Source organism: Acipenser ruthenus, chromosome 9, assembly GCF_902713425.1.
Source record: "Acipenser ruthenus chromosome 9, fAciRut3.2 maternal haplotype, whole genome shotgun sequence".
Classification (NCBI taxonomy): domain Eukaryota; kingdom Metazoa; phylum Chordata; class Actinopteri; order Acipenseriformes; family Acipenseridae; genus Acipenser; species Acipenser ruthenus.
This window is the reverse complement of record NC_081197.1, coordinates 14,395,734-14,411,254: the sequence shown is the minus strand read 5'-3', so window position 1 is coordinate 14,411,254 and position 15,521 is coordinate 14,395,734. Positions and strand designations below refer to the sequence as shown.

Genomic DNA, 15,521 nt, shown 5'->3' with positions numbered 1-15,521 from the left:
ATCTCATGGAAACTTGTCTACTTTGTAGATGACTCTAATGGGCTATGGGTAGCTGTAAAGGATGTCCCAAAGAACTGCAACTACACACTGATGAAGGAAAGAGGAAGAAACCTCTTCATAACCTCCTACAAGGCCTGTCATGTCAGGATACTGGTAATGACTAACCCTCTGATCTGGGCAACATGATATAAATGAGCAGGGCCCATTGTATTGGGTTCCATTTACTGTGCATTTGTAATGAAGGAAGTCATTAAGGTTATGGTGGCCTCCTGCTGGTTAACTTTTCGGGTGTTTTTTTAAGCATACATATGTGCTGTAATGCTATTTCGGGACTAAGCACCTGCATTCTGGACCTGTGCTGTATTTGCTGCATCCAGTAAAAGCACTCGCGTAGAGTGCAGGATGCGCCCTATAGTCTGGACTTCGCTGGTTTGAGTCCAGGCTGTTCTGTGCACCAGCGACCCCTGTGGTCTGGCCAGGCGCCTGCGGGCTTGCCTGTAAGCTGCCCAGGACTGCGTTGTCCTCCGACGCCGTAGCTCTGAGCTGGCTGCACGGTGAGTCTGCAGTGTGGACAGCTTCAGAAGACCGCGTGTGTTTGTCTTTGCCCCTCCCGAGTCAGCGCAGGGGTGGTATCGGTGAGCTGAGCCAAACAAAATAATTGAACACTACTAAATTGGGGAGAAAATAAGAAATAACTAACTGGTGACCTGTAAATTTAAGAGGGCGGGGGTGGGGTGAAAGAAACCTTGCCTGTCCCTTTCACTGCAGTAACTTAATCAGGGTGTGCAGCCATTGTGTAATCTACGATGTCAGAACATTGCTAATGTGTGGTCAACATCTTCATGGCTCTTTACACAGCCTGTTGGCAGGGGTCCATCTATTAACCCTTTCAGGACCGAGCATTTCAGTGAGACTCCCCCAGGACCAGGTGCTTTTTGGCTGTACGTGACTCTCTTCCTATAAATTCACTACAAACCTTTTTTTTAATTTTTTTTTTACAATAGCATCTTGCAAATGGCGTCATTTTTGGAACACTGGAGAACATTAAAGTACTTCAGAGACCGTATGAACTCTGCAGTAACACCATTTTGTATGGGGGGGGGGGGGGGGAGATTTTTTTTTTTTGTAATTCGACTTCGATACATGTGTATATACACCGATACCCAAAGAACCTTGCAGTACTCCCTGAATATTTTATTGAAAAATAGGGGCAGATAAGACATAGTAAATGTTTATTCTCAGGGTCTTTTATAAGCAATAATGGACACTACTCACTCTTTTTAATCGTCTTTGCACGATCACGTCCTAAAAGCCCACTTCAGTATGGTCGTGTTCACAATATCCTGGTCATTAAAGGGTTAACTAGAAGTTGCAGAGCCATATGGCTGGCCTTTAGTCTACTAGTAATTTTGTCATTTCTTCCATGTCTGTTGGTAAGTTAAGCTTTGAATGTGTTGTATAGCACATTGGATTTCAAGTAAATCAAAGTTGAGGAGTGTTCCCCACTGTAATCTCTTGGTGTCAATGACGATTTTCTTGTGACTACCCTTTAACTTTCCAGAATAAAAACTATGTCTTGACTATAATCTACACAACTGCAACTGGGATAAGAGGGATGGTGCAAATGACTTGTCCAGCAGTAGAGACAACAACCCATACTACTAGGACTACAACTATTAGGAAGCCAGGGACTACTGGGAAACCTACAAAACCAACTCTCCCTCCCACTCCTGTCTGCAAAGCCTCCAGCATGACTGTAGCCCTGCCCTCTGGGTCACTACAAGTTTTGTTATTGAGTGAGTTTGAATTTGGCTCAAACATTTTTGGAGGGACCTGATTAGTCTTGGTGGTTCATGTCCATCTGGTTTCTTTGTAGATCTGTCCAACGAATGGGTAGATATCGGTGCTGCTCCCAGTTACTGCAACTACAGTTTGGTGCAGGGAAGAGGCGGCAGAAACTTCTTTACAGCCCCCTACAGGGCTTGTGATGTCCGGATACAGGTAGGAATATTGTATGGCAATCCTCACTTTGATCTGTAGACAAAAGCATTGTTAATCTTCACTTGTATTTGAAGGCAGAAAATGGAATTGAAATTTAGTGGAAGCGGTTTAGTACCCAACTACATAATCTTGATGTGCCAATTCCACGATCTACAGCTGTGGCCTATTTCCATCCCCCTATAGAATTAACCAATGTTCATTCATATATGCACACACCTCCTATACATTCTAGCCTTTTCTTACTAGCCCTTCACCTGGTAAATGGTAATTCAGTCACGTTATGACTGACAATGAATCTGACAAACTGTAGGATGTGCTAAACACATTTCGGAATAAAACTGAAGCCAACGTTAAATCAACAAAGTTCAACCAAGAAACCCCATATGAAGTTTAAAAGAGGTAGTATGAAGGGTAATTCAATTTTGATCCAACTGTAGCTCCACAAATAGTAAAACAAACATACCTGTACATTGTGTAGTCAAATGATCGCTGGATGTGAATGCTTGTTTCTGAACGGTATTTGCGTGTAATATGAAACCCAGGAGGCTGAAACTTTATGCAAGACACAACCGTTTTGGGGCCGCTCCTTGAGTTCAAGCCCTAGGCACATGCCAGTTTGACGATGCCTTAATCCGGCCCTGATTACATGATTTATCTATTGCGTAAAAGTTTACTTGCTAAATTTGCCAGGAGCCCCGGCGCTTATTTCGAGACTCTGTGTTTTATTCTGCAAGATCACGAACATCTGCAAATACTTCAGATGCAATCATGAAAAAGCTGCCTGCACACATTTATAGAAATGACAAATTGCAACATTCCTGCAACGCCATTAAAATGTTGTAATAACAGAATGTATTGTGGTAATAAAACAGTAAAATCCACTATCCAACCCTCTGAATTGGAACACAACCATGTAAGGTAGGCCTGCAGCACAAATGTACGGCACATTAACTTTACTGATATTAAACGCTAAATTGGTAAACATTTCTTGTTCATTATTTCAGTATTCATAACCTGGCATTTAAGAAATCTGGTATTTATTGACCATATTTCCCAGCAGACCTGGCGCTTATTGGAGACTGGAGATTTATTTGAAGTTACTATGTACATATTCTCATTCCTAAAATTCTGGATAATTTGGTAACGCAAAAGGATTGCTAGCTATTTGCCAGCACCCGTTCAACGATACCAACACAGTTTGTGTTCCAGTAAACTATTTTATGACAAATGGGGAAACCAAGTGGAAACAAAAGCTAGCTCCCTTTGAGCCCTAACTAAACTCTGTCCCGAACTATCTTGGGAAGGGCTGAGCCTTCATTTCAAAACTATTTAAATCACAATCTGGAACCGTAAACCCAGTCCAAAATATGCCATTCAAAACAGTTCCTTGGTACAGTAGTCAATTATCGGATCTTTTAAACTACAGGACATACCTGTAATGCATATTGTGAACATGGCTTCTGCTGCTAAAATGGCTGAGATTTAGCTGCCAAATTACCGTCGGACTGAGGCAAATGCCAGGTCAGGAATTCAGACCACCAAAACCTTAGATGGAGCATTGTGTGCTTTTTAAATTGTTGCAGTTAAGCAAATTAAATGACTGGGCGGTTTTATCTTGTCAGGAAGGGCTGGAGATCCTGTATTTGAGCAGCCAAGAACTTTCCAATTGCACGTTCTTCCAATGCCTTAACAGAGTATAGAAACACTTTTCTGAATGTGTTTTTGAAGTTTTAATGATACCTGAAGTTGTGTAATTTGGCAGTTGTACTGAGATTGTATTTGATTTTCAAAGTTTGGCATGTTGTGTGAATTGCAGTAGGTACCGTAATTCCTGCATTGCATTAAATCTTGTATGTTTAATGTGATGGAATAGAACTTGCTAGAACGGAAGTCATTGTGTTTTTATCTTGCTCTTAATTGTATTCATACTTGTACTGTGATTCTTAATATATTTGTTTACGAGTGTAAGTCGCCCTGGATAAAGGTGTCTGATTTTTTAAAAATTACTAGCTAAATATCCATAGGTACTTCTGTACCAAGTAAAGAGGAACCTACTTCTACATCAGGATTGCTGTGCAGGCGTAATTTGATGTAAACAGTTTTCATGTTTGACTGATGGCACATTGCAAGCGAACTAACAGTGAATTAGAAGTGTTTTAATACTGTACACTGTCATTATTACATTTAAACAAATGCTTAGTTTAGTACAGGACATTTTTTTTTTTTTGGTATCCTTAGTTGGAAGGAAAGTGTCATTTTTATAAGGCATGAATTCAACTGCACCATCAGTTGGGTATTGTACTTTATGTGCATTTGTATAACCTTGACAGATTTTGGCAACGAGATGATTTGTTGTAGGATGTATTGGAAATGACATCCTTTTGGTTACTTCGTAAAGGCCGGCTGACAATGTGACCGAAGCGGGTTTGATATTCGGAACTTCTCAAAGAACCTGTGGTGTGTGGCAAGTGGTGGGTTTAAGTCGTGATAAGGGAGGCGATATGAAACGGGTTCATCTGTACTTGGGTAAACTTTTATTCTATACATTAGTTACAGTAATTGTGAATACCCATTTATCCATACGAATAGATTATGCAAACTAGCATTGGTCCCAATTAGTTTGGATAACTGACTCTGTATTGTAAAGCAAATCTTCACGCGCTTAACCGTATTCTCCTCTGTGTATCCAGTTAATCCTTCCCAGAGTTTAAAAGCAAGTTCACCTGCACTCGGACCTGTCGACTCCCCTTTATTTACTGGGAGTCTTCCTTACTTTAGGCCCTTCTCCTTGGTAATTTCTCACTAACGTTTAACTTCTCGCAATGCATTTTGATACGTTCACGGTCTGTGGTACCTTTCACAATTTCATGTGTGCGCTGCTAAAGAGGTTTTAAAATAAAGCGGGGAAGCATGGATATGGGTGGGATTTAGATTTGGCGTACATTTTAAACATTTACTGTAACACAACACTAAACTCAGCTTTTGAGGCAAGATGGTTGCCAGCTATGGAAGCCTCCCAGAGTTGAAGCAGGTGAGATGTACACTGTCGTGGAATGAAGTCCTTCCAGTCTTCAACTTGTTGTGTCCCTTCACTTTCAGAATGGGAACTACATGTTGACCTTGCTTTACATAACTGCTGATGATGAACGAGGGTACTTGGACATTAGATGTCCCACCACTGGTGGGGAGCCAACAGAGACTACTAGAACCTCTGGTGTGGAGCTGACTGGAACCACTGGTGGGGAGCCAACAGAGACTACTAGAACCTCTGGTGTGGAGCTGACTGGAACCACTGGTGGGGAGCCAACAGAGACTACTAGAACCTCTGGTGTGGAGCTGACTGGAACCACTGGTGGGGAGCCAACAGAGACTACTAGCCCCTCTGGTGGGGAACTGACCGGAACCACTGGTGGAGAAATTACAACTATTTGGAAACCTACAATGCCAACTCTCCCTGACACTGCTCTCTGCAGAGCCTCCAGCATGACTGTAGAACTGCCCTCTGAGTTGCTTCAAGTTCTAGTATTGAGTGAGTTTGAATTTGGCCCAAATACTTTTGGGAGGGATCTGATCTGTCTTTGTAGATAATGGAACTATTTTTTTTTTTTTATAGGTCCATCCAATGAATGGGTAGATATCGGTGATGCTCCCAGTTACTGCAACTACAGTTTGGTGCAGGGAAGAGGCGGCAGGAACTTCTTTACAGCCCCCTACGGGGCTTGTGATGTCCGGATACAGGTAGGAATCGTACATTGTATGCTAATCTGGAGTTTGAGCTCTAGTACTACAACCTACATAAAACTATTGTTGTTTTTCTCTGATTTGCTGACTAATACCCCTTCACTAGCACATCTGACCCGTGAGTGCTCGGTATGGGTACAGGTGGTTCTCCACTGGCTATTTGTGAAGTTGAGCAAGAACCAAGCGGCACCCCCAACAAACTAGAGAACTATCCTTAAATGAGATCTCTTTGGCAAATTTATATTAACCCCCCCCCCCCCCCCCCCCTTTCAATAGAACTAATTTAACCAAGTCAATTATAATCTGCAATTGTTTTTAGACCTTCCTAGATATTTACAAAATCTAGCGGTACAGCTGTACTGTTCTATTTTTTTTAATACCACTTTGTGCAAATTTTTTGGCATATTTAGTAACTTCTGCTGTGTGTGTCGGTAGCTCTGCAATGGAAAAACAAGCATAACGTCCTTCCACTTTCAACTAGTTCTGTTCCTTCACTTTCAGGATGGAAGCTACATCTTAACATTACTCTACATTACCACTGCTAAGGGAGGCTACGTGCACATGACTTGTCCAATAAAAACCACTACTAGGGAGCCAACCAAGACTACTAGAACCAGTGCTGGGGAACCAACCAAGACTTCTAGAACCATCACAACTACCAGAACCACAATTCTACGGGTGACCAGCACCAGCGGGACGACTACCAGAACCACCATTGGGGAGCCAACGAAGACTACCGGGACAACCAGCGGGAGGACAAGGACAACCAGCACAACCAGCAGGAAGACCACCAGGACAACCAGCGGGAGGACAAGGACAACCAGCGGGAGGACAAGGACAACCAGCACAACCAGCAGGGAGACAACCATTGGGGAGCCAACCAGCGGGAGGACCAGGACAACCAGCGGGAGGACCAGGACAACCAGCGGGAGGACCAGAACAACCAGCGGGAAGACAACCAGAACCACCATTGGGGAGCTGACCAAAACCACCACTGGTGGAGAAATGACAACTATTTGGAAACCTACAATGCCAACTCTCCCTCACACTGCTCTCTGCAGAGCCTCCAGCATGACTGTAGAACTGCCCTCGGAGTTGCTTCAAGTTCTAGTATTGAGTGAGTTTGAATTTGGCCCAAATACTTTTGGGAGGGAACAGATCCATCTTGGTAGATAATGGAACTCATTATTATTTTTTTTTTTTGTATAGGTCTGTCCAATGAATGGGTAGATATCGGTGATGCTCCCAGTTACTGCAAATACAGTTTAGTGCAGGGAAGAGGCGGCAGGAACTTCTTTACAGCCCCCTACAGAGCTTGTGACGTCCGGATACAGGTAGGAATATTGTATGGTATTCCTCACTTTGATCTGTAGAAAAAAGCATTGTTAATCGAAGCGGTTTAGTACCCAACTACATAATCTTGATGTGCCAATTCCACGATATACAGCTGTGGCCGATTTCCATCCCCCTATAGAATTAACCAATGTTCATTCATGAAGTTGAATGAAACCTGCTCAATGTTACTTTTTACTCCTGAACAAATGGCTACGTACATATATGCGCACACCTCTATACATTCTAGCCTTTTCTTACTAGCCCTTCACCTGGTAAATGGTAATTGTCAAGTTATGACTGACGATGAATCTGACAAACTGTAGTTGTGCTAAACACGTTTCGGAATAAAACTGAAGCCAACATTAAATCCTGTACCACAGCTCAACGATTGTTCTGATTTGCTGAATAAAAAGGCAAGTTCAACCAAGAAACCCCATATGAAGTTGAAAAGAGGGAGCATGAAGGGTGCTCGATATGATCCAACTGTAGCTCCACAGTAGTTCACAAATAGTAAAAAAAAAAAAACATACCTGTGCATTTGTGTAGTTAAATGTTAATTTACTGGATACAACTGCATTTTCACCCAAGTGATTGCAGTGACGTAGTACATGTTTATACTCGGGGGGGGGGGGGGGGGGGGGGGGGGTCTTTTTATAAGCAATAATGGACACTAGTCTTTTTTCTTTTTTTTTCTTTGCACGATCACGTCCTAAAAGCCCACTTCAGTATGGTCGTGTTCACAATATCCTGGTCATTTAAAGGGTTAACTAGAAGTTGCAGAGCCATATGGCTGGCCTTTAGTCTACTAGTAATTTTGTCATTTCTTCCATGTCTGTTGGTAAGTTAGGCTTTGAATGTGTTGTATAGCACATTGGATTTCAAGTAAATCAAAGTTGAGGAGTGTTCCCCACTGTAATCGCTTGGTGTCAGTGACAATGTTCTTGTGGCTACCCTTTAACTTTCCAGAATAAAAACTATGTCTTGACTATAATCTACACAACTGCAACTGGGATAAGAGGGATGGTGCAAATGACTTGTCCAGCAGTAGAGACAACAACCCATACTACTAGGACTACAACTATTGGAAAGCCAGGGACTACTGGGAAACCTACAAAACCAACTCTCCCTCCCACTCCTGTCTGCAAAGCCTCCAGCATGACTGTAGCCCTGCCCTCTGGGTCACTACAAGTTTTGTTATTGAGTGAGTTTGAATTTGGCTCAAACATTTTTGGAGGGACCTGATTAGTCTTGGTGGTTCATGTCCATCTGGTTTCTTTGTAGATCTGTCCAACGAATGGGTAGATATCGGTGCTGCTCCCAGTTACTGCAACTACAGTTTGGTGCAGGGAAGAGGCGGCAGGAACTTCTTTACAGCCCCCTACAGGGCTTGTGATGTCCGGATACAGGTAGGAATACATTGTATGGTAATCCTCCCTTTGATCTGTAGACAAAAGCATTGTTAATCTTCACTTGTATTTGAAGGCAGAAAATGGAATTAATTTAGTGGAAGTGGTTTAGTACCCAACTACATAATCTTGATGTGCCAATTCCACAATGTACAGCTGTGACCGATCTCCATCCCCCTATAGAATTAACCAATGTTCATTCATGAAGTTGAATGAAACCTGCTCAATGTTACTTTCACTCCTGAACAAATGGCCACATACATATATGCGCACACCTCTATACATTCTAGCCTTTTCTTACTAGCCCTTCACCTGGTAAATGGTAATTCAGTCACATTATGACTGACCATGAATCTGACAAACTGTAGGATGTGCTAAACACATTTCAGAATAAAACTGAAGCCTACGTTAAATCCTGTACCACAGCTCGCAATGAATGTTCTGATTTGCTGAATAAAAAGGCAAGTTCAACCAAGAAACCCCATATGAAGTTGAAAAGAGGTAGTATGAAGGGTAATTCAATTTTGATCCAACTGTAGCTCCACAGTAGTCCACAAATAGTAAAACAAACATACCTGTACATTGTGTAGTCAAATGATCGCTGGATGTGAATGCTTGTTTCTGAACGGTATTTGCGTGTAATATGAAACCCAGGAGGCTGAAACTTTATGCAAGACACAACCGTTTTGGCGCCGCTCCTTGAGTTCAAGCCCTAGGCACATGCCAGTTTGACGATGCCTTAATCCGGCCCTGATTACATGATTTATCTATTGCGTAAAAGTTTACTTGCTAAATTTGCCAGGAGCCCCGGCGCTTATTTCGAGACTCTGTGTTTTATTCTGCAAGATCACGAACATCTGCAAATACTTCAGATGCAATCATGAAAAAGCTGCCTGCACACAAATTTATAGAAATGACAAATTGCAACATTCCTGCAACGCCATTAAAATGTTGTAATAACAGAATGTATTGTGGTAATAAAACAGTAAAATCCACTATCCAACCCTCTGAATTGGAACACAACCATGTAAGGTAGGCCTGCAGCACAAATGTACGGCACATTAACTTTACTGATATTAAACGCTAAATTGGTAAACATTTCTTGTTCATTATTTCAGTATTCATAACCTGGCATTTAAGAAATCTGGTATTTATTGACCATATTTCCCAGCAGACCTGGCGCTTATTGGAGACGTGCAATTATTTGAAGTTTGCAGTTTTACTATGTATATATTCTCCTTCCTAATTCTGGATAATTGGTAACGCAAAAGGATTGCTAGCTATTTGCCAGCACCCGTTCAACGATACCAACACAGTTTGTGTTCCAGCACATTTCTTTTATAACAAATGGGAGGGGGGGGGAACCAAGTGGAAACAAAACCTAGCTCCCTTTGAGCCCTACTATCTTGAAGGGCTGAGCATTTTTCAAAACTATTTAAATCTCAATCTGGAACCGTAAACCCAGTCCAAAATATGCAATTCAAAACCATTCCTCACTACAGTAGTCAATTATCTGATCTTTAAATGACAGTAAATACCTGTAATGCATATTGTGAACATGGCTGCTGCTAAAATGGCTGAGATTTAGCTGCCAAATTTACTGTCGGACTGAGGCAAATGCCAGGTCAGGAATTTGGACCACCCAAACCTTAGATGGAGCATTGTGTGCTTTTTAAATTGTTGCAGTTAAGCAAATTAAATGATGGGACGGTTTTATCTTGTCAGGAAGGGCTGGAGATCCTGTATTTGAGCAGCCAAGAACTTTTCAATTGCGTGTTCTTCCAATTCCTTAACAGAGTATAGAAACACTACTGAATGTGAAGTTTTTTAATGATTCCTGAAGTTGTGTAATTTGGTAGTTGTACTGAGATTGTATTTGATTTTCAAAGTTTGGTATGTTATGTGAATTGCAGTAGGGACCTGTTGACTCCCCTTTATTTACTGGGAGTCTTCCTTTAGGCCCTTCTCCTTGGTAATTTCTCACTAACGTTTAACTTCTCACAATGCATTTTGATACGTTCACGGTCTCTGGTACCTTTTACAATTTAATGTGTGCAATGCTAAAGAGATGTTTTAAAATAAAGCGGGGAAGCATGGATATGGGTGGGATTTAGATTTGGAGTAACATTTTTAAACATTTACTGTAACAACACTAAACTCGGCTTTTGAGGCAAGATGGTTGCCAGCTATGGAAGCCTCCCAGAGTTGAGAAGCAGGTGAGATGTACACTGTCGTGGAATGAAGTCCTTCCAGTCTTCAACTTGTTGTGTCCCTTCACTTTCAGAATGGAAACTACATGTTGACCTTGCTTTACATAACTGCTGATGATGAACGAGGGTACTTGGACATTAGATGTCCCACCACTGGTGGGGAGCCAACAGAGACTACTAGAACCTCTGGTGTGGAGCTGACTGGAACCACTGGTGGGGAGCCAACAGAGACTACTAGAACCTCTGGTGGGGAACTGACCGGAACCACTGGTGGAGAAATGACAACTATTTGGAAACCTACAATGCCAACTCTCCCTGACACTGCTCTCTGCAGAGCCTCCAGCATGACTGTAGAACTGCCCTCGGAGTTGCTTCAAGTTCTAGTATTGAGTGAGTTTGAATTTGGCCCAAATACTTTTGGGAGGGATCTGATCTGTCTTTGTAGATAATGGAACTATTTTTTTTTTTTTTATAGGTCCATCCAATGAATGGGTAGATATCGGTGATGCTCCCAGTTACTGCAACTACAGTTTGGTGCAGGGAAGAGGCGGCAGGAACTTCTTTACAACCCCCTACAGGGCTTGTGATGTCCGGATACAGGTAGGAATCGTACATTGTATGCTAATCTGGAGTTTGAGCTTGACTACTACAACCTACATAAAACTATTCTCTTTCTCTGATTTGCTGACTAATACCCCTTCACTAGCACATCTGACCCGTGAGTGCTCGGTATGGGTACAGGTGGTTCTCCACTGGCTATTTGTGAAGTTGAGCAAGCACCAAGCTGCACAGAATCTGTTTCGGCACCCCAAACAAACTAGAGAACTATCCTTAAATGAGATCTCTTTGGCAAATTTATATTACCCCCCACCCCCCTTTCAATAGAACTAATTTAACCAAGTCAATTATAATCTGCAATTGTTTTTAGACCTTCCTAGATATTTACAAAATCTAGCAGTACAGCTGTACTGTTCTATTTAATACCATTTTGTGCAAATCTTTTGGCATATTTAGTAACTTCCGCTGCGTGTGATGTCGGTAGCTCTGCAATGGAAAAACAAGCATAACGTCCTTCCACTTTCAACTAGTTCTGTTCCTTCACTTTCAGGATGGAAGCTACATCTTAACATTACTCTACATTACCACTGCTAAGGGAGGCTACGTGCACATGACTTGTCCAATAAAAACCACTACTAGGGAGCCAACCAAGACTACTAGAACCAGCAGGAAGACCACCAGGACAACCAGCAGGAAGACCACCAGCGGGAAGACCAGAACCAGCAGGAAGACAACCAGGACAACCATTGGGGAGCCAACGAAGACCACCAGGACAACCAGCAGGAAGACCACCAGCGGGAGGACAAGGACAACCAGCAGGAAGCCAACCAGCGGGAGGACAAGGACAACCAGCAGGAAGACCAGCAGTGGGAAGACCACCAGGACAACTATTGGGGAGCCAACGAAGACCACCAGGACAACCAGCAGGAAGCCAACCAGCGGGAGGACAAGGACAACCAGCAGGAAGCCAACCAGCGGGAGGACAAGGACAACCAGCAGGAAGACCAGCAGTGGGAAGACCACCAGGACAACTATTGGGGAGCCAACGAAGACCACCAGGACAACCAGCAGGAAGACCACCAGGACAACCAGCAGGAAGACCACCAGCGGGAGGACAAGGACAACCAGCAGGAAGACCACCAGCAGGAGGACAAGGACAACCAGCAGGAAGACCACCAGCAGGAAGACCACCAGGACAACCATTGGGGAGCCAACGAAGACTACCAGAACCACCAGCGGGAAGACAAGGACAACCAGCAGGAGGACGAGGACAACCAGCAGGAGGACCACCAGCGGGAAGACCACCAGGACAACCATTGGGGAGCCAACGAAGACTACCAGAACCACCAGTGGGAGGACAAGGACAACCAGCAGGAAGCCAACCAGCGGGAGGACAAGGACAACCAGCAGGAAGACCAGCAGTGGGAAGACCACCAGGACAACTATTGGGGAGCCAACGAAGACTACCAGGACCACCAGAACCATTGGGGAGCCAACGAAGACCACCAGGACAACCAGCAGGAAGACCACCAGGACAACCAGCGGGAAGCCAACCAGTGGGAGGACAAGGACAACCAGCAGGAAGACCACCAGGACAACCAGCAGGAAGCCAACCATTGGGGAGCCAACCAAGACTACCAGAACAACCAGCAGGAAGCCAACCAGCGGGAGGACAAGGACAACCAGAACCACCATTGGGGAGCTGACCAAAACCACAACTATTTGGAAACCTACAATGCCAACTTTCCCTGACACTGCTTTCTGCAGAGCCTCCAGCATGACTGTAGAACTGCCCTCGGAGTTGCTTCAAGTTCTAGTATTGAGTGAGTTTGAATTTGGCCCAAATACTTTTGGGAGGGAACAGATCTGTCTTTCTAGATAATGGAACTATTTTTTTTTTTTATAGGTCCATCCAATGAATGGGTAGATATCGGTGATGCTCCCAGTTACTGCAACTACAGTTTGGTGCGGGGAGGAGGCAGCAGGAACTTCTTTACAACCCCCTACAGGGCTTGTGATGTCCAGATACAGGTAGGAATCGTACATTGTACGCTAATCTGGAGTTTGAGCTCTAATACTACAACCTACATAAAACTATTGTTTTTCTCTGATTTGCTGACTAATACCCCTTCACTAGCACATCTGACCCGTGAGTGCTCGGTATGGGTACAGGTGGTTCTCCACTGGCTATTTTGTGAAGTTGAGCAAGCACCAAGCTGCACAGAATCTGTTTCGGCACCCCAAACAAACTAGAGAACTATCCTTAAATGAGATCTCTTTGGCAAATTTATATTACCCCCCACCCCCCTTTCAATAGAACTAATTTAACCAAGTCAATTATAATCTGCAATTGTTTTTAGACCTTCCTAGATATTTACAAAATCTAGCGGTACAGCTGTACTGTTCTATTTAATACCGTTTTGTGCAAATCTTTTGGCATTTAGTGACTTCCGCTGCGTGTGATGTCGGTAGCTCTGCAATGGAAAAATCTAAGCATAACGTCCTTCCACTTTCAAGTAGTTCTGTTCCTTCACTTTCAGGATGGAAGCTACATCTTAACCTTACTCTACATTACCACTGCTAACGGAGGCTACGTGCACATGAGATGTCCAATTCCCACCAGTGGGAAGACTACCAAGACCACCATTGGGACGCTGACCAGGACAACCAGAACCACCAGCAGGAGCTTGACCATAACCAGAACCACCATTGGGGAGCCAACCAGAACCACCAGCGGGAAGACTACCAAGGCCCCTACAAATGTGGTCTGCACAGCTTCCAATATGGTGGTGGAGCTTCCCAACGAACCTTTAAGACTGGTTAAGGTTCTAGGTGAGTTAGGCTTGTTTAATTTGAGGGGCTTCGTGTGACACTAATGGAGACTGGTAATTCCCTTTTTTCTTTGTAGATAAATCCAACCAGTGGGTAGCTGTCGTTGATGCTCCCAAGTACTGCAACTACACCTTGTCTCGGGAAAGGGGAAGGAACTTCTTCATAACCCCCTACACGGCCTGTGATGTCAGGATACTGGTAATCATTTTTGTCCAAGCTCGCCTAACTACTCAACACCATACTGTATGCTCTCTCCTAACCAATAAACTTCTGTGTTTTTTGTTATTGAAGCTTCATATACTGAGCATCAAATATTTAGGTAATTCACTAGATGTGATCTGTTTTGAGCAGGTGCAGTGACTTTTTTTTTTGTGCTGATTCACTATTGACTTCACGAAGATGCTGCAAAATGATCTGTCAATCTTGGGCAGGTGTTGTGACTCTTGGTCTCCCCAGATCGTGGACAGTGTCTGGTTCTACCGTCCTCGCCAGGTTTGAAATTGCCGGCTGTGAGCACCCAAGACAGTGAGCCACAGTACACTGCCCTAGTCCAGCCTCCAACATGCCGATTGCACAAAGGCACTGCTCTCTTGACCAACGTGGCATATTGTTTGTTTCTTCTGCAATTTCTTCTCTTATTCAAGCTTGCAACAGCTGAAATCGCTCCATATCCCGTGTCCAATAAACTGTCACTAAGTGCATATGCTTAAGTCTGTCACTGAAGCATGTCATGGTCAAGAATGATTCAAGAAACCATAAACATTTTGTCAATGTCCATTTTATATATTTTTTGAAAATGTGTAGTAATAGTGAAGTTTCTTTTGATGCTCGGTATACAAAGTTTAGGCAATGGTATGATTGGGCCAACTTGCTCTGCTTTCCTCTCCTATTAAATGAAGTAAGTTCATGTTCATATTTCCATCTTGTATGACCATTGAAATCAATTTGGTATTACATATTTTCTTTGTTCTAGAATAACAACTATGTTTTGAAAATATGGTATCTGACAACTGGTGGCAAAAAAGGGTATGTGGTGATGGAATGCCCCACCAGTGCTGGAGAACCCACAAAAGCCCCAACAACTACGACCACTACATGGGAGCAAACCAAACCGACAAGGATCACTGGAATTGCTGCGAAGACAACCATGAGAACCACTAGTGGGGAGCCAACTGTGGTCTGCACAGCCTCTAGTATGGTGGTGGAACTGTCCAGGGAACCTCTGGTACTAGTAGAGCTTCTAGGTGAGTTGGGTGTTTTGCTTCTATGTGGATGAACTTAAGGGCACTAGGGAATTTTATGCACTCTTCTCTTGTAGCTGAATCCAGCGAGTGGGTAGCTGTCATTGATGCTCCTGAGGATTGCAACTACACCTTGATTCAGAGCAGAGAAAGGAACCTCTTCAAAACCCCCTACACAGCATGTGATGTCAAGATTC

General features: G+C 43.4%; 1 protein-coding gene across 1 annotated transcript in view; it reads left to right on the top strand.

Annotated features, from left to right (window-relative positions):
* LOC117406249 (mucin-5AC-like) overlaps positions 1 to 15,521 on the top strand; it is an 84,218-nt gene that overhangs the window by 5,977 nt on the left and 62,720 nt on the right. Inside the window, exons 12-24 of the mRNA XM_059030580.1 lie at positions 29 to 153; positions 1,562 to 1,796; positions 1,877 to 2,001; positions 5,101 to 5,530; positions 5,615 to 5,739; positions 6,244 to 6,859; positions 6,952 to 7,076; positions 8,044 to 8,278; positions 8,359 to 8,483; positions 10,768 to 11,083; positions 11,169 to 11,293; positions 11,802 to 13,074; positions 13,158 to 13,282. Coding sequence (XP_058886563.1) covers positions 29 to 153; positions 1,562 to 1,796; positions 1,877 to 2,001; positions 5,101 to 5,530; positions 5,615 to 5,739; positions 6,244 to 6,859; positions 6,952 to 7,076; positions 8,044 to 8,278; positions 8,359 to 8,483; positions 10,768 to 11,083; positions 11,169 to 11,293; positions 11,802 to 13,074; positions 13,158 to 13,282 — 3,980 coding nt within the window. The remainder of the gene's footprint in view (positions 1 to 28; positions 154 to 1,561; positions 1,797 to 1,876; positions 2,002 to 5,100; positions 5,531 to 5,614; positions 5,740 to 6,243; positions 6,860 to 6,951; positions 7,077 to 8,043; positions 8,279 to 8,358; positions 8,484 to 10,767; positions 11,084 to 11,168; positions 11,294 to 11,801; positions 13,075 to 13,157; positions 13,283 to 15,521) is intronic.